Raw genomic sequence first — 18,309 nt, 5'->3', positions numbered from 1 at the left:
ACCTTCACCACAGCCTCCCTCTTCTGCTTTCTCTTTGCCTGGAATTCAGACTTCTAGGATGCTTCTTAAGGGAGCCAAGGAGTGGGTGGTTGTGGAGAAAGGACCAAAGAGCAGAGGGTCCCTCTGCTGTGTCCCCTCTGGGAGGGAAGGAAGAGCACTTGAGGGCCCGTCCCCTCCCATCCTGCAAGGACCGGAGCCAGCCACGCCATCGGGTACTGCCAGCCCTGCCCTTGGTGTGGAGGCTCCTGCTTCGGAGTGCAAGAGGGTAAAACTTACTCCACGGGGGCGGCGGTGGGAGGGTACTACCCACCAGATTCTATTACCAAAAAAGAAACAAAGCAAGTGCTGTGCGTCACTCAGAGCACCATCAGAATCATCAGCGTACTCAGGTTTTCTATTCTGTGTCCATATCACTTCAGGACATGCAGCCTTTTCCTCTTGTGTCTGATTCTGGAGCCCTAGGGGCTCTGGAGGAGTGGGAAGCACTGGACCCTTTGGGTCCTCCCAGGTCAGATTTGGGCTGGGGGTGGGACGCTGCCCGAGGCCTCACTCAATGTGTGGAAGTTTACACAATGGCTGGACTTCGTGGTCGGGCTGATTCATCCATTTGGCCTTTGACGCCTGCCTGTGGCCCAGCCAGGACAGAAGGGGGCCCCTGAGGAACTTCTGGCCCTGGTCCCTCTAGAGGAGTCGCACAATGGGGCTGTGATAAGACAGGGTTTGAGGAGGAAGTGGATTGGTGGAAACAGGATATTTTTAAACTAGAGAAAGAAACAAGGTTGTGACTCCCGTTGTGACAGCTGGGCCCTGAGATTCAGGAGGGACTGGGTTTGAGATTGGGCGCTGAGTAGAAACTGAGGGCCCTTGGATTGTGTCTCTCAAGTAAGACTGAGGATGTGGTGGTGGTGGTGGGTTTAGGGCCCTCCACCAACTTCAAGGACAGCAGCCACTCCCAATACCCTCATCTCCTCTCGGGCCTTCCGCAGGCTTCTCTGTCTTCAGGTCCATGCCCATAATGGGCTATTAAGGGAATCAGCCACTCCCCATTCAGAAACTCTGCTATCAGTGAGGGCCTGGTCCTGTCCAAGGGGCAGATCACAACCCCTCTTTCCTCTTGTAGTGAAACCATCTCTTACTAATACAGCTGGAGGGTCACTCACCGTCCACACAGTGTCTCCTGTTCTCGTTGGCCTTTCTCACCCTCACTCTCATCTTCTGGACATCCTCTGCCACCATCACAGTCTGGCAGGGCCACTCAGTCTGAGCATGCCCTCTGCCACGAAGATGCTGTGGTCTCCAGATAGTCGAGATGAGGCTTCCCACGGAAAGGGGATGTGTGCTTGGACCATATATGCCAAGGGCATCGGCCACATCTGTACCTTCTGTTCCACTGACCCCACTCCTGGGAATAGACTAACTTGTGTGAAATATGGAAGTAGCTTTGTTCCCAAAGAGGGTACTGGCAGTATTTTTTAAAATAGCAAAACCTTGGAAAGAACCTAAATTTTTAAGTAAGGAGCTGGTTAAGTAAACAGTTGCACATCCACTGAATGATTATTATGCAACTACTAACAATTATGTTTAAGAAGGTACCAGAAAATGTTTAAAAGATGTGAAAAAGATAGACTATAAAATGGCATAGACTGTGTTCTTATAACCCCCCCCAAAAAAACTCTGCTCTTAATGGAAAATAACTGGAAGACATTTCAGTCAACAGTGGAGCCAGAGATAATTTTCACCTACTTTCTACTTTTCTGTAGTTTTCAGGGGTTTTTTCCTAAAATAACATATGCTATTAGTTTTTTTCAAAAACTGCTTAAAATGTCAAATGAGCTACCAGGGACTTAATGTGCTTGTCATAGGGAGCTATAGGGCCCAGGGAAGCTGTCTGTGGGCAAAGGAGTCATAAGCCTGTGCGCTCCGTAAGTTTGAGGGTCTGGCATCTGCTGCACCGCCGTCCCCTCCCTCCCTCTTCCACGTGCTTAGCCCCCGAGGTGTTGGGGGTGAGGGGAGCCTAACTCGTGTTATTCTTTTTGTATTGCTCACCTCCATGTTGTCTTTTGTTTTGCAGATTTCGTGGAAAACAGATATTCTGTAAGTACACATTTCATATGCATTACTTAAAAAAAAAATAGTCCATTGAACAGTGAAGTCTTTCCAGATTCACCCAGTACTGCAGCCCCACCAATTACACCACTGTACTGGCCTCGTCTGTTCTAGACCAGGAGCCTGGGCTCCTCTTGACCAGCCAGGTTTTCTAGGCCACTTGTGATTTTGAAATTCCCTCCCGCTGTTTCCGTCATTACATCTCCATGCACGCATGAAGGGAGACCCGGGAAATCCCCCCTAGGATGGGGAGTCCAGGGCACTTAGTTCCCGATGACCGAGTCCACATTTCCTCCGAGTCCAGGGCTCAGTCTTGCGAGGTGAGGCAGACTCGGGGACGTGCCTGGAGACATCAAGCATCCAACAGCTCATTTCAAGTCCGAGAGCCAGTCACCCTCACGCACCAGGCCGTCTGCTGCAGGGGACACTCAAGGTCTTGGACCCAATGAGGGAGTCAGATGTGTTCTCACTGATGGGAAAGCAAAGTGATAGCAGCTACACCAGAGACCATGGGAACAGAGGAGAGAGGTGCTTCATCCTGCCAGGTCAGCGGTCTCTGCACCAGGGAGGGGTCCCGTGGCTGGGCCAGGAAGAATGAGTCGTTTACGGCAGCATCCAGGTGGAAAGATCAGCGGGGGCAGAGGCATGAGGAATGGGGCTGTTGTAGCAGCTCAGAGAGGGAGCAGACAAGGTGCTGGTGACAGTTGACAGGGGAAAGGTGAGTCAGGGCTTGCTTGGGAAGGACTCCCACACCTCATTATGAGGTTTCATTCAGTGGGAAATAGAGGATTTAGGCAACTGCTACTGTTTAAAAGAAATACAGAGATCCAAGTTTTGCAAAGACCCATCTTCCCCATCTTCCTACTCCCAACTTTTTTATGAGCTACCCAGCAATGCAGGAGTTAACTAACTGGGCTGCTAGCATCTTAAGAAACGAGGAGTTTTGTCTCTCCAACTGCTTCTTTAAAGTCTGAGAAGAACTTTCAGCAAGCTTGCTGGTAGCCCTTGTAGGGGGCCCCCTGGCTTCCTTTGTTTTGCCTGAGTCTGAATTCTTGTAAAACAGAAAACTTATTATGTCTTTGACAGACAGGAAGCCGCTGACATTCTTTTTTATGGAGGAAGGCTATCAATTTCAGGAAAAGAGGAATGAAACAAATGTCTTTTCCTAGCCTAAGCCTACCTAGACTTCTGAAATCAGAAACTGTTGCATTGGAAAGATGGGGGGCCCAGTTTATAGGTGAGAAAACCAAGGCCTGAATTTGGCAGAACAGCTTGCCCAGGGTCACCCAGCTTGTGAATAGCAGAGCCAAGACCAGAACCTAGGCCTCCAGACTCCCGGCCACTCCACAACATGAGACTCCCTCCAAGAAGTGATGTCACTGACCCAGCCACCTTGGCCTGGAGAGAGTGGAAAGTGAGAACTTGGCTCCGAGGGCCTGGTGGGACCCAGATAAAGAGATGCTCTCTCGCTGCAATAATCATGGCCATGTCCACCCAAGGCAGGTCTGCTGGACCTGCAGGAGCGACTTATTTACTTTGTCTTCGATCCAAATGGTCTCTGTGGACAAAGGCTCCGAGCTCCAGAACAGACAGAACTTTCCCTTTCCCTAGTATCTGGCCTGTGAGCCCAGGAGTCTGCTCCTGAGAGCTCACCCACGGCTGCTCCTGCCCCCAAAAGAATAAAGCCTTTTGGCGGGAACACGGGTTCCCAGCCGTTGGGAAAGGAATTTTGAATCTTTAAGCAAATGCATTTTGTTTGTAAAAGAAGCAAGTATAGTTTCCCTAATAATCAGCTGGTGAGGGTCAAGAGAAAATTAGTTGAATTGCCCAGCAGGGAAATGGGAGGGGATTTCCTTCCTGAAATCAAACCTGGCAATCATTCCCAGTTGTTTAATGGCCGTTGCTTCTGAAAACATATTGGAGGAAATATCTTAACAATGAGATAGCCACTTAGCCAAATACTAATTTAGTATTGTTTGACTTGCTTCAATGGCACATTCTGACTTCATTTTTCCTCTGCCATTTTTGCCTTGTTTATAAATCATGTTCGTGGCCCAGGCAGACAGATAACGTGAAAGAGAACACCCTGTTCCTAAATGAAAGGGATGGATCTGGACCTGTGTGGGTCTCAGGATCTTGGAGAGAACTTGACTTTTTGCTGAAAAAAAAGGCAATTCCTAGTTACCACTGTCCCCCTTGCCTCCTGGGAGCCAGCAGTCAGCTGGGCTGCAGTGGGAACAGCCCTGGGGTGGGGATCAAGAGGCTGGGGCTTGAGTTCCAGCTCTCCAGACAAGCCTGAGCTTCCCCGTCTGTAAAATGGGGATGATGATGACAACAACAAAAACAATATTTGCCTATTAAGGAGTTTCTTAAGGGGTAAATGAGAAACACATGTGCAAAGTGCTGTGCAGACTGCAAACGACTGGAGAAAAGCTAGTTGATTATCTGCTTTAAAGTTCTTTTCCTGAAACACTCTGGCAGTGTGGAGCATGGATGGGGAATTTGCTTCCCTTGGTCCTGAAATGCCCCCTGTCACATGAGAGGAACGTAGCAGTTGCTTAACTAAAACACTGGATTCAACCAAAGCCAAGCTTTGACTTAGGAAGCGGGACCCACGTTAAACGTGTTGACTTTTCCGTGACAGCTGTTTTATTAGACATGTCACTTCAGGCAGATCTCCTAACCTCTCGGGGCCTTGGTTTCCTCATCTGTAAACTGGAGGCAATAAAGTCCTCTCACTTGGCTGTTGCAAGGACTAGGTGAGCCCCCAGCACAGATCTGGTTTATTCGAAGCGCTCAGAAGGAGCACATTCTAGAAGCAGGAAGTCAAGCTCCCAGGAGAGTTAGAAGCACAGTGACCTTTGAGAGTGTCTGCACCATGTTCTGGCCAGAAGTGGGGCAATTTCTTGGCTGTACTTGGGTGCCTGATGGCTGGGCTCTGATTTAAACACAGGCAAGCACAGGCTTCAGAATGCCAAGGCTCAGATGACTGTGGCCCAGCCCTTCCCATCTATGGTGCTGGTCCTGTGGCAGCTCCCCCAGCACTCACTTCCCCTGGAGAGGGAGAGCGGAGGTGTCTGGGGACGGACTTAGTCTGGAGCCTGCAGGAAGGCTGGACACCAGTGTCACCCCTCCAGGCGGAGTGGAGGAAATGGAGCGAGGGTAGCTGACAGAGCTGGCAGGGCTCCAGCCCCCTGGGGCCAGCACAGCGCTCTTAGCCTGCCTGCCTGGGTCTCTCCTTGGCCTTCCAGCTGGAGCCCCACGGACCTGTATCCTGTTCCAAGAGGCTCCTCAGACCCAGCAGGACCAGAACAAAACAGGGACTCTATCTCAGCCAACCCTCAGAGGGACTAACAGCGTGGCTAGTGGGGCTCCTAAGACCTTGGCCAGTCCCCACAACTTCTGCCCCTGCCTCCCTGTGTTCCACCTGCAGCAGGGCGCCCCGTGCTCACAGAGGGTCCAGAGTCATAGACTCTTCTGGATTCGTGGTTGCCCAGGGCCCCTCTACTCCAGTACTTCCCGGCATACTTCACTCTTGCCCCCTTGCTCCCTCCATATGTCAAAATCCACCCCTGCTTGGAGGCCGGCTCCAGAGTCCCTTCCCCGAAGCCCAGCCAGGTCCTCTCACCACCTTTGAACTCCTTCTGTGGTTTGTTAGGAGCTCTTCCACCTTCTACTTCATAGTAGCATCGCTTGTCAGCAATCGATAGGATATAAAATTCTCGGGGACATGTTCTTGCATCCTCAACAGAGAGAACAGTGCCCGGGTCACATGGGGGTCCAGTCACTGATGGGTGCGTAGGTGACACAAATACCACATGGAGCAGTTAGAGAACTCCACGAGATGGTATATGGAATATTTAAAAAAAATTTTTCACTTTTATTGTAGCAAAGCATACACAACATGAAATTTACCATTATAACCATTCAAAAATTTTTGGAGGGGGAGGTAATTAGGTTTAATATTTTAATTTATTTTTTAATGGAGGTACTCGGGATTGAACCCAGGACCTTGTGCATGCTAAATGCTAAGCATACACTCTTCCACTGAGCTATACCCGCCCCCCTCATTTTAACTATTTTTAAATGTTCAGTTCAGTGGTCTTAAGTACATTCTCATTGTTGTGCAACCATTGCCACCATCCATCCACAGAACTTTTTTTTTGTCATCCAGACCAAAATTCTGTCCCCATTAAACCCTAACTCCGCATCCCCTCTTCCTCCCAGAATGGCAGCCACCATTCTACTTCCTGTCCCCGTGAACTTGGCTGTCCTGGGTACCTCATCTAGGTGGAATCAAACGACACTCGTTTCTTTTGTGTCTGGCTCATTTCACGCAGCATAACGTTTTCAAGGTTTATCCATGCCGACATGTATCAGAATTGCATTCCTTTCTGAGGCAGAATCATAGAATTTTAAAACATTTAAGTTTGACCAATTGAGTTCCGTCCTTCATTCTTGACATTTAAAAGGAGACCTCATGTTAGAGGCAGAGCTGGAGCAAGAAGCCAGGTCTCTCAACTTTACTTGTCTTCTCCTGTGGGCACGTGCGGCACCCACGGGACCTAGTGCTGGGTGCACATGGGTGCTGGATGAGCCCAGGTTCTAGCCTGCGGTAAGTGTATATACGGGCAGTGGAGGCTGCAGGCCCTACCGAGCAGGCATGGAGAGAAGGGGGAAATGAGTGTGGGCAGGAGCTGCCCCCCAGGGTGGGTGGACCCGCAGATGACAGCCCTGCTTTGCAGTTCCTTTGAGAAGCACAGTCTGCGGTCTGCAGTTTTGCAAATCTTTCCACCAGGCCTGTCTTCAATCCTGGAGTGTGTGACCATAGCTCATCTTGTCTCTTGTCACTGCAGAGAACGGAAGCCTCCCTCGATGGAACTTAGGACGGCGAGAGCAGCGCTCCTCCCTGGGAGGCACCCGCATTCCGAGAAGAGTAGATGATGCCTGTATTCCAAGAGTTCTGTGCACTTATTTATGAACTTGCCCTGCTCCCACTGAACGCAGCAATTCCTCAGGCCAAGCCACCAGTTCTTAAATCCATCCTAACTACATTCATGCTGGGTACAAAGAGACCGTTGAGGGGCTGGTTAATTTCCCACGTGGCCCGCCTCCCACCAAGTCGGAGCACCCTTGGGAGTGGAGAGCAGCAGCAGGGGGTTCAGAGTAAACCGGCCATTGGGATATTTTGAAACTTGAATATTTTGTCTTGTACAGGATAAAGACCTTCTCCAGATACCCTCACACACAGAAACCTGTTCCTGTGTTGTAGTCAATTACGTCTAGGGAACCGCCTGGCTTAGAGGCTGGTTTTTCTCTTTGCCTTTGGTCCTTCAAAGGTCTGTGGTTCCAGCCAGTCCTTGTTCCTTGGAAGAGCACAGCACGGCCCGGACAGTGGCACCCTGTCCCCTCTGTGACCTCGCCTGCCACAAATGGGAAAACAGAGCAGCTTGGGAGCAACCCCTTTGAGATGCCAACTTGAAGACCAGGTTCATTCTGGGCAATGCACCAAACAGAAGATGAAGTTGGACAAAGCACAGGTGTTCTTAGGCTGTTTTTCTATTCTCTTTTTTTGTTTCCTCTGCCATGCTGAAGGACAGGAAGATGGTCACTTCCAGCAAATTATTTTTAATAGGAAAATGAAGTGCATATTTTTCTTACTAATTTTTTTCTTATTTATTCCTTGCTGAAGAAATGGTCTCCCTAGGTCTTCACAGGTTTCTCATGTTGTCTTGAGCGGGTGGACCAGGGGCTGCGGCCATTCTGCAGTGGGATTGCATTAGTGAGCACACGTAACCCAAACCACTTCCCTTGTCCTCCCCAGCGACATGGTCGCAGGGACCCTGCAGGGTGTTGTATTAAATAAATTTGATCTTTACTCTTCACAGACCTGTGAGATGTCATCTTCTGAGAGGACACATGCGTACAGAACACCTGTCGTGCTTGGGGACTCCCTAGACCATTGGAAGTCACAGAGAGAAGCAGGCAGGTCCTATCAGCAGGCTGTCTTGTTCAGGCCAGGGCCTCTGTGCCCTCACTGAAGTCAGAGGTAGTCTGAGTCTCAAACACGGAGTTATTATGTCCACTGGCTGGGGCTTCAGTGTTTGTCTCCCAGCTGAAGACTGCTAGGCTGTTGTCAGACTGAACAGAAAACAATAACCAACATGCCCCAAAATCAGGATGCCCAGTCAAATTTGAATTCCAGATGAACAGCAAATAGTTTTTGATTATAAGTATGTCCCATGTGACATTTGGGACATACTTATACTATAAAACTATTCCTTTACCTGAAGTTCAGATTTAACTGGGCATCTTATATTTCATCTGGTAATCCTACTGGCAAAGCACCCTCCCACCCCTCCAAGCCTCAGGACCCACCCTGCCCTGTGGCCTCAAACCAGACCTCACCGTCCCACAGGCCAGGTCCCCATGACAGCACCACCCTATTGGGTCTGAAGGCAGAGATCTGAGTGTGGGTCCTGGCTCTGCCAGCTCATAGCTGCAGAAGCTTGAAGGAGCCTCTTAACCTCTGCGCTTCAGATTCTTCATCTCTAAAATGAAGAGGTTAGACTAATGGTTCTTAATGTTTGGAGGCTTCAGCCTCCTTTCAGAATATGTATGACTGAAACAGTATGCTGTACACCAGAAACTGACACAACATTGTAAACTGACTTTAATTCAGTTTTAAAAAATGATGGAAGGTATGGGCACACACAATGCTGTATCACAGAGATGTTATAGTTTCCCAGTTTTGAGGGCCATGGACTTAGGGTGGAGACAAAATCAAAGTGTTAGACAATCTCTAACAACCTTAGTCTGACAGTCGACAGTCGATGGTTTCGTGAGAGCCCAGAGTCCCCGTGTCAGCTGCTCAGTCCATTGCTGCCACACCAGAGCAGGGCCATTTCTGTGAGAGCTGGGAAGACCCTGTTCGTACTCCTTATGGCTTATTTTTTATGGAGCATAAGTGGGTCTTTAATTATATTCCCCTTGGTCTTTATATGTCTGTGGAGGAAACCACATACACAGGGGTCTTTGAGTAGATTTAATGGCTAAGAGCCTCTCTAAACCCAGGATCCTGGTTCTGCTGTCCTAACCCAATGGCATCAGCAAGCACCTAAGCCCCAGCTCATCACTTAACAGGAGCGACGGTCCCTCACCACTTCCAGGAGTGGACATTTTCTCCGCCGTAGAGCTTGTTAGAGCGCCCCCTCGTGTCCTCACGTTGTAATCAATCATGAAAGACTAGACCACTTAGAACGCACACAGTGGAATTTTTTCCCCTCTCCTGAGGAGCCACAAGAGGTCAGCCACCCAGTTCATAAATACTGAGCGCTCCATCAGCATGAACTGATTAACTGAACCCTCAGTCCCTGACAGACTCACGATGGGTGAAGTGGCTCCAAGATCAACATTCATTCATTCAAGCAGTGGTTTTCCACCAGGCAGCGCCTGGAGACATTTTTAGTTGTCATAACTGGATAGGGTGCTACTAGCACGTGATGGGTAGAAGCCAGGGATGCCGTTAAATACCCTGCCATGCACAGGACGGCCCCCATGGCAAAGAAATACCAAGTCCAAAAATGCCAATGTGCCAAGGTTGAGAAGCCCTTCCTTGAACCAGCCACTATTCACTTACTCAACAAGCTTGTATCCGTCGTGCTCTGTTTTCCCGACACTGTTAGGAATAGGAAGATTAAGAATCACGTGGGCCCTGCTCTCCCGTACAACCCAGTAGGGATACAGGTGAGTAGAGAGCCAGTTACAACAGCGGGACAAAGGCTGTGATGGAGAAATTCAAAGCAAATGGGGGCACAGAGAATGGTGTCCTCAAGGAATAGCAGGAAGACAGCCTATCATCCCTGGGTCCTTTCCAGCCCTATGATTCAATCAGTTCTCTTCAAAAAGCCACAGCTGTCCCCTGAGAATTTCTGCCAGGAATCCCATTGGCCTGACCCAGTCTTTGAGAGTCTTAAGATGTTCCCCCAAAGTTGCTCAGCCAGAACTCACCTCCTGAACACAGTTGTGTTGAAGATTCTCCACCAGTGTCATTAGCATGTTGGAGAGAAAACCTCTACCAGAGGTCAGATTCAGCCCTTGCTCAGGGCCTTGAGGCTCAGGTGAAAAGATGGACTGGATGCCCCGCTGCCTCCACAGCTGAGGTCCCCAGAGGGCATTGGGGTAGGTCATGGTATCTGTGAGCCCCCTGAGTATGGGTGCAAAAAGTTGTGAGTACACAATATTCTGGGAGAGAGTTCATAGCTTTTACCAATTTCTCGGAGACATGATCCAAAAAAGGGTGAAGAACTATGAAATCATTAAAAACTCTTGTGTTCTCCAGACGATTCGATGTCAGCTGAAAACCCAGAAAGAGTGGTCAACTCATTTCTTACCGAAGGGTCTACTTCATGGACAGTTTTAAGCCCACTGTCCCAAGAGGGACTTGGCTTGTCTTGGAAAAACTGCTCAGAATGAAAAAATAAATGGTGATTTCAGTGTTAAAAAGAGATAGCCCTCATTTCTCAAGTGTAATAAGCTATTAGACTGTTTTGGAAGGCCCAAGGAATAGGCAGTAAATATTTCGAAAAGCTTCAGAGTCCAAAGTATTTCTGAAGCCTGAATTGTCCCTTCATACAGATTTCATAATTCAGTGGGAAGTAAATCTTTGTTTCAACATGAACTTTGACAACGGAAGAGAAAAATTGTTTTCATGTTCACAGAGGATGAAGGATACTGGGAATAAGAACAATTCTTAAAAGACAAGTTGGAACATGAGATTGGCTACCGGGTGTCCCTGAGACCTTGGAGAGTTCACACATCCTGGAGTCCTTCTGTCAAAGAAGGTGTTAGTTTGCTGAGGCTGTTGTAGCAAATTATCACAAACTATGACATGAAGCAGAAGAAATTTATTCACCCACAGTTTTGAAGGCCAGAAGTTCGAAAGCAAAATGTCAGTCAGGCCATGATCCCTCCAAAGTCTCTAGGAAAGAATCCTTCCTTGCTTCTTCTAGCTTCTAGTGTTTGCTGGCAATCCTCCGTGTCCCTGGCTTGCACCGCACCACGTGAAGCCCCGCCTCGTTGTCACGTGGCCTTCTGCCCTATGCATGAGTGTCTGTGTCAGCACATGGCCTTCTCATAGCGACACCAGTAATTGGATTCAGGGCCCAATCCTAATCCAGTATACCCTCGTCTCAGCTAATTACACCTGCAAAGGCCCCATTTCCAAATCAGCTCACACTCTGAGGTTCCAGATAGACAGGAAGTTTCGTTGGGGCGGCGGGAGGGAAGGGACCACCGTTCAACCCAGTACAGAGCGAACTGGGCAAGATGACCTCATGATCTCGCAGCTCTGACCTTCCGTGTTTCTAAGACACTCATGTAACTAGAAAGTTCTGACAACGATGACTTACTTTCACATAACGTAATCTTTGAATTACAGTCACACTGGTTCATAATATTGTATAAGTTACATTATATTTCGACTTCTGTAGACACTACAGCATGCTCACCACCAGAAGTCTAGTCTCCATCCATTCCCATAGAGTTGATACCCTTTACCCATTTCGCCCTCCCCCAACACCACTTCCCCTCTGGTAACCCCTACTCTGTTCTTTGTATCCGTAAGGTAATCTCTTGCACCGACTCAATCTGGTGTTCTTTCGCTGTGCTCTGTTCTCTTATGTCATGTCTCTGCCTCTGAAACTGTTTTTGACGTTGTTTCTCTAACCTTCAAAGGTCCCCCTCCATCTCCTCTCATCCTTTCCCTGCTTCATATTTCTGCTTCTTTCCCCGACCCACACAATTAATTTGCCATAATACAGAACCGATGTGTATATATTTATTATATGGATGGATGAGTTTTATATTCCTAGTAATTTATTTCGAGAGCCAATGCATGGAATATTTTCTCTTTTTCTTTCTTTAGGAAAAAAAAATGCCTTCAAAAGCCTGAAAGGTTGTTTTCTATCTATATTTGACCTTTGGTGGGTTATTTTTCCAAGGATTTATTGGATTCACTAGGAAAAAGTCCCCCGTTGCTGCCTTACTTCCTCCCGATCCTGGGATGTGCTAGTTTTCCTGGAACCTCTTGGCACAGGAGAGTCTGGTTTAGTGCCAGAAACTATTCCATCAGTTACTGGTACAACCAACACTCCCTTCCTCGGGGCTTAGGTGGTTTGGGCCAGAACTTGCAGAGTGAAGAAACCTCCCACTGTTGGGACTTTGAAGGAGCCTAGGACTGGGTCCTAGAAAAAGGAAAAGAGTGGACTTCAGTGCCTTCCAAAGTGGGGGCAAACCATGAGCCAGGATCTGACACCCTCCCTAGAGCCTCCGTCACACCACCAGCCTTCAATGAAAATGCGTCTCCGAGCCAAGACGTGTGCGGATTCCAGGGTGCCTCTTTGGCAGGCTGGTTTCAGAAGAACCAGATGGCGGAAGGAGAGGCTCTTCGAGGTTTTGATGATTTAGAAACACCCTGGAAGACTTGGGCGTGAGGCAGGCAAGTGGCCGTGCCAATGGGCCCTGTGACGGGGCCAGTTGCTGAGTCACTGTCAGTTCCCTCAGGGGTCCTTTGGCCCCTGCCACCAAGCCCAACTCTAGGAGGCCCAGCCTGAGGCTCCGTGTGCCCCTCACCCCAAGGAAGGATATGGGGGGGGAGGGGCAGAGGTGGAGGAGCAGACAAAGGACAGTCCCCAGAACTGGGGAGGGTGAGCTGCCCCTATGATGGAGGCTGGTCCCCCAGGGAAATGTCTGATGGCACAAGGTGTCCAGGGAGGCCAGACACTAGGCCCTGGGACTTGCAGCCTCGCCCGAGATCCCCGAGTACCTCATGTGACAGAGAGCCTGGGGAGCCACTTGTCTTCTAGGGACCTTGGGAGCCTGAATCACCAGGAGCTTGAGTGGTGACCACAACCAGAATCCATTCCTTTCCCCTGTTTTCCAGGAACCACATCCTCCTTCCAGATTCAAGAGTGAGCCTAGCCAGGCCCCCAGTGGCCTCATCTTATTTATCAGATATTTTTGCAAAAAGCACTTTTTCAGTGCCTCTTAAGGCACAGATCCTATGCTAGGTTCAGAGGCTGCAGCAAAGAACCAGACAGATGTGGTCACTGGGGCTTGTGATAATTTGCTCCCATTTTTCAGTCACGAAGTCACAGTTTGGGGCAGGAGGGGATAGCTTGGTAGTACAGCGCGTGCTTAACATGCATGAGGTCCTGGGTTCAATCCCCAGTCCCTCCGTTAAATAAATAAATAAACCTGATCCCTCCACTCCCCCATCTCCCGCCACCGCCAAAAAAAGTCATGTTTTCAGTCGGAGAAGTCCCATTCTTCAGTCTTGCTTGTTCAGGGGGAAAGTTGCTGGAATGTGAAGTGTTCCCAGGGGTTAGCCCTTTCCAGTGTTACAGGTCTATTCAGGAAGTGGATCCCCAGTCCTGGAGAGCTTTGGAATTGTTACAGAAGGTCTTCAGATGCGTGGGGACATACTTTCATCAACTTACAAATGCAGAAAAGACAATTAAGTTCATGTGGGAGTCTCTGCAATTTTTTTATGTTAAAGAAGAGTCTTTGTCCTCAAACAGATTGGGGCCCCTTGGTCTACTGCATTCATCTCTGAATCTGTCAGAGTTTCAATTGCTGTCTTGAGCTGATGTGACTGTCCAGCCCTCGGTCCACGAGCAAACATGAGTAGACATGTGCATGGACACACACATGTGCTCACCCATATGCACACACACACACATGTGCACAGTGCACTACAGAACAAGGATGCCCCGGCCCTGCCCTTGAACAGATCCTGTTCCAAGACCAACACAGGTGCTTCTCTCTGTTTTGTGGGAGGTGTTGGCATATGGGGATGTGATATTTAAATTAAAAAGTGAAACTCAAGGCAGCGTGACTCCTAACACTCCAACGTATCACCTTTGCTTATCAGAGTTTATTCAACAAACAACAAGCGTCTGGTTTGTGCAAGGCTCTCGGCATGTTCTGTGGCTGCGCAGAGGACGCCAAAGAGACCCCTCAAAGAAGCAGGAGCCCACACACAACCAACAGAGACGAGAAGCCCATTGTTGACCTACCCGGACCTTGACGATAGCAGCCCCTCCCACGATGCTTTGCACACAGCTGGCTCGTTGGCAAACCCAGTCTGGTCTCTTATTTCAAGGTAGAAGCAACTAATCCATGCAGAGGAATCCAGCTCATTCAGGCAAAATCCCAGGGCTTGACTGGAATAGAACCCAGTACCAGGAGGCGACTTGACACATTGCAGGTTCAAGCCCTGGGCCGTCTCACAGCCAGGGTGGTCAGTGTGGCAGAACCAAAGTCAGGTGGAGACAGAACATTCTGTGTGTGTGTAAGATGTGTCTGTGATGGGCAGAGGCAGAGCGTGGTGGGGCTCAGTCGAAGACACGGTCACAGTGATTTCTGCGTAAAAGTTTACCAGACAGGAAAAACAATGCCTTGAGAAGTATCTTTAAATATTTTCAAATCATATGTCTATAAGGGATTAATATACAGAAGATACAGAGAACTCTTAAAATTCAACAATAGCAGCAAGGAGGGTATTGCTCAGTGGTAGAGTGCATGCTTATAGCATGCACGAGGTTCTGGGTTAGACCCCCAGTACCTCTATTAAGAGCAACAAAAAAAAAGGAATAGAATTCTGCTACATTATGGCTGAACCTTGAGGACATTGTGCTAAGTGAAAAAGCCAGCCGCAAAAAGACAAATATTATATGATTCCACTTGTATGAGGTACTTAGAACAATCAAAATCATAGAAACAGAAAGTAGAAGGGTGATTGCCAGGGGCTAGAAGGGGAGGACTGGGGGTTTTTGTTTAATGAGCATAGAGTTTCATTTTGCAAGCTAAAAAGCTCTGGAGATGGATGGTGGTGTTGGTTGCACAACATTATGAATGTATTTAATACCACTGAGCTGTACCCTTAAAAATGTTTAAGATGGTAAATTTTAGGTTATGTGTATTTTACCACCGAAAAAAAAATTTTTTAATTGCACCAGACAGAAAAATATGCCTTGGGAAATCTTTAAATAACATGTTTTTAAAAGACAAGGGGGTTATAAGAAAAAAATGTATTGTCATCTATTAAAATACATCAGCTAGTATTCACTCACAAGAGATTCAGAGGCTTTTGGGGTTTGAAAAAGCACCAGCAGAAAACAAAGCAATTGTCCCTGCTTGACGGTGGAGGACAACACCCTGGTGGCCAGAGGAGGTGAATTTGCTAGAGGTGCAGCCTCTCTCTTTTGGGTAGAGAATAAACCCCAGCATAGCAAACACTTCATGCACCTTAAAGACACAGAAGTGGCTTCCCCTCCTGGCCTCTGCCCTAGAGCTAGCTGGGCCGGGGGTGCCCTCTGGGGAAAAAGAAAAGTGAATTACATTTAGAGTAGAAACTCAAATATTTGTTGAGCATATGAAAATTCAATCCATGAATTGCCTGTGGTTCAATGTTTGTCTAAGATCTGAGACAGCAGACATTTATAAAAGATAGTCCTAGACATGTTTATCTGTTTTCTTCTAGATTCTCTAGTTTTCGTCTTTATTTTCAGGTAGAGCATCAGAACTGAACTCACTTGAACTGTGTTCCCAGCTATCATGTGACTGAACGTTATGCTCTGAGGCTTCCCAGATAAAAGGATCGCATTCTTCAATGAGGACTTTGGGTTCTTTGTAAACATTAGCCAATTGGGGGTCCGATGGACGTTACACAGAGTTCTCCGGTGCTTGTATTCAAATTCCTCCTGGAAGTGTGTCCCCGAGGAACACTCAGACTTTCTTAGGACAGACAACGAACACCATCCAGTCCCACGTGCTTTCCCGTTTAGCTCAGCTGCCAAAGAATTCAGAGCCAAATTCTGTACCCCATTAGGGTAATTAACCACCGTCAAGGGCCTGTTAATGTCAACTCCCTCTTCCTTTAGATGATATCGCTTCCATTTTGATTTCTAACTGTTCCATTTTATATGACCTTTAATCTTGTCAGCGGCTTCAGACCCCTTTTAAGAAAAGGCCTAACACAAACAACAAAAATTTAATTGGTAGCTTACAATTTAACAGATAGAAACAAGTCCTGCTTTTAAGTCATATTCCTTTAGCTGAATAGGACAATATCCCTAAAGCCCGTGTGACCTTGGGCAAATCTATCTTGCCCAGAGACCTGGAGCTCATTTCTTCATCAGCCAAATGAGGGGATTGGGCTCTGTCATCTTGAAGGTCATATTAGGATGCACACATATTTTCTTGTGCACCTACTATGTGCCAGACACTGTTGTAGGTGCTTGGGAGGATATCACTGAAGAAAATAGACAAAGACCCCTGCCCTCATAGAACTTAGATTCTAGCAGGGAGAGACAGAAATAGGCAATTAATACAATAATAGAAAGAGCTGAGCAGGTTGAAGGGGAAAGCAAATCAGGGTGGTGGGGTGGGGGCAGTATTCAGTAGGGCAGTCAGGGCAAGCCTCATTAAGAAGTGAGATTTGGGGAAAGAAGTGAGGGAGCTGAGGGAGTTGGCCAAGCCAAAGGTATCTGGGGGAAGAGACTCCAGGCAGAAAGAACAGCTAAAGCAAAGGCCCTGTGGTACAGAAGCAAGGAAGCCCAAGGGCTGGGGTGGAGGCATGGAGGGAGGGAGCAGGCCATGAGACCAGCTTCATTGCTGGTTATGATATAAAAATGAAAGTTGCCTGATTGTAAATGGATATGTTTCTTTACATGCTTGTTCTAACCTCCTACTCCTCCAAGTGTGTTTCCCAAACCAGACAGTTGATTGGAAATGCAGACTCCTGGGACCTACCCCAGCCCCAAGGAATCAGAATCCTGATGAACGATATTCCCCAGGAAGACACGCTTGAAAGGATACCACCTTTATAAACAGACAGGCATTTTAAACATATGCTTTACCAAAGAAGAGCCTTATTTGATTGAGACAATCCATCCTTAAATTGCCCTTTCACAAGGACTGTTGTAGGCCAAGGGCTACCAAGAGCGCCACCTACTGGTGGCATAAGAAAATATAGCTCTCTAAGAAGGATCACATGCTGAAGTCCAGCAGCATATTTAAAGCAATCATAATTTTAACACAATTGGCTTGGACTTTTCAAATATCTCCATGTCAGAAAAGACCAAAATGGGCTGAGGAACGGCCCTAGATTAAAGGGTACTAAAGAGGCTGGACAACTAATTGCAACACATGAGGCTGGGTTGAATGCCCACCAGGCCTTTTTAAAAAACGAGCTATTAAAAGACAGTATTGGGCCAGTTGGAAACTTTTGAATATGGAATATATATGATACTAGGATAGTATTAATGTTCAATTTCCCAAGTGTGATACTAAACTGTGGTTATGTAGGATGTCCTCATTCTTAGCATTGGGAAAAAAGCATCCTGATGCCTGTACCTAAATTTCAAACAATTCAGCAAAAAATAAAATTAATACTAGAAAGAAAGAAAGAGAGAGAGAAAGAAAGGAAGGAAGGAAAGAAAGAAAATGAGCAAAATGTTAAAAACCAGTGAGTCTAGGTGAAGAATATACCCGTGTTCATTGTACTATTTCTTGTAACCTTTCTGAAGGCTTGAAATTTTTCAGAATGAAAAGAGAAAGAGCTATCACCTGTGGACACATTTTAAGTCACAAGAAACTGCTTCAGGGGATCTGGGACCTGTGGACCAAGTGGTAACAGCGGGGGTAAACTTGAACCTTCCCTCACCATGTTTATCTCTGTTTTCTGGCTGGTTTCCCTGGAGAGATTAAAGATCACATCTTTGAGCAGAGGGGAAGCCTAAAGGGATGGCGTCCCCAGAAGCAGACGAGGGACACCAGCTCAGGCCTGTGTCTCTGGCCGTGGCTGTTTCACGGGCTCCATCTCTGCCTGTCCCCTCTGTTTAACTTCTTCATTCTGTATTACTTTACATTACAGACATGATGCATATTTATTGTGGAAAAAAATCCAAAGACTACAGAAGGATAGAGGGTAAAATATGAAAACCCTTCTTAAAACCATTTCCCTGCTCCCGAACACCCTGCCTGCACATAGGGTGAACAGTTCCTTCCAGGCTTGTTTCTGTTTAGCAATAAACCCTGGTTATGCACGTTCTGTGAGGGACAAGGTTTGTGTGATTTTTGCCTTTTTATCCACAGTGCCTGGAATATAATAGGTCCTTATTAAATATTGGTTGAATAAAT

At 47.5% G+C, this 18,309-nt stretch overlaps 1 protein-coding gene across 1 annotated transcript in view; it reads left to right on the top strand.

Moving 5' to 3' along the window:
• The window catches only part of PECAM1 (platelet and endothelial cell adhesion molecule 1), a 47,814-nt gene extending 39,823 nt beyond the window's left edge, over positions 1 to 7,991 (top strand). Inside the window, exons 15-16 of the mRNA XM_010948680.3 lie at positions 2,072 to 2,094; positions 6,963 to 7,991. Of these exons, the coding sequence (XP_010946982.1) occupies positions 2,072 to 2,094; positions 6,963 to 6,992 (53 nt within the window). The 3' untranslated portion in view covers positions 6,993 to 7,991. The remainder of the gene's footprint in view (positions 1 to 2,071; positions 2,095 to 6,962) is intronic.
• Positions 7,992 to 18,309: the final 10,318 nt, after the last annotated feature.

Source organism: Camelus bactrianus, chromosome 16, assembly GCF_048773025.1.
Source record: "Camelus bactrianus isolate YW-2024 breed Bactrian camel chromosome 16, ASM4877302v1, whole genome shotgun sequence".
NCBI lineage: Eukaryota > Metazoa > Chordata > Mammalia > Artiodactyla > Camelidae > Camelus > Camelus bactrianus.
The sequence above is the reverse complement of the archived record's forward strand: the minus strand, read 5'-3'. Positions and strand labels throughout refer to the sequence as shown.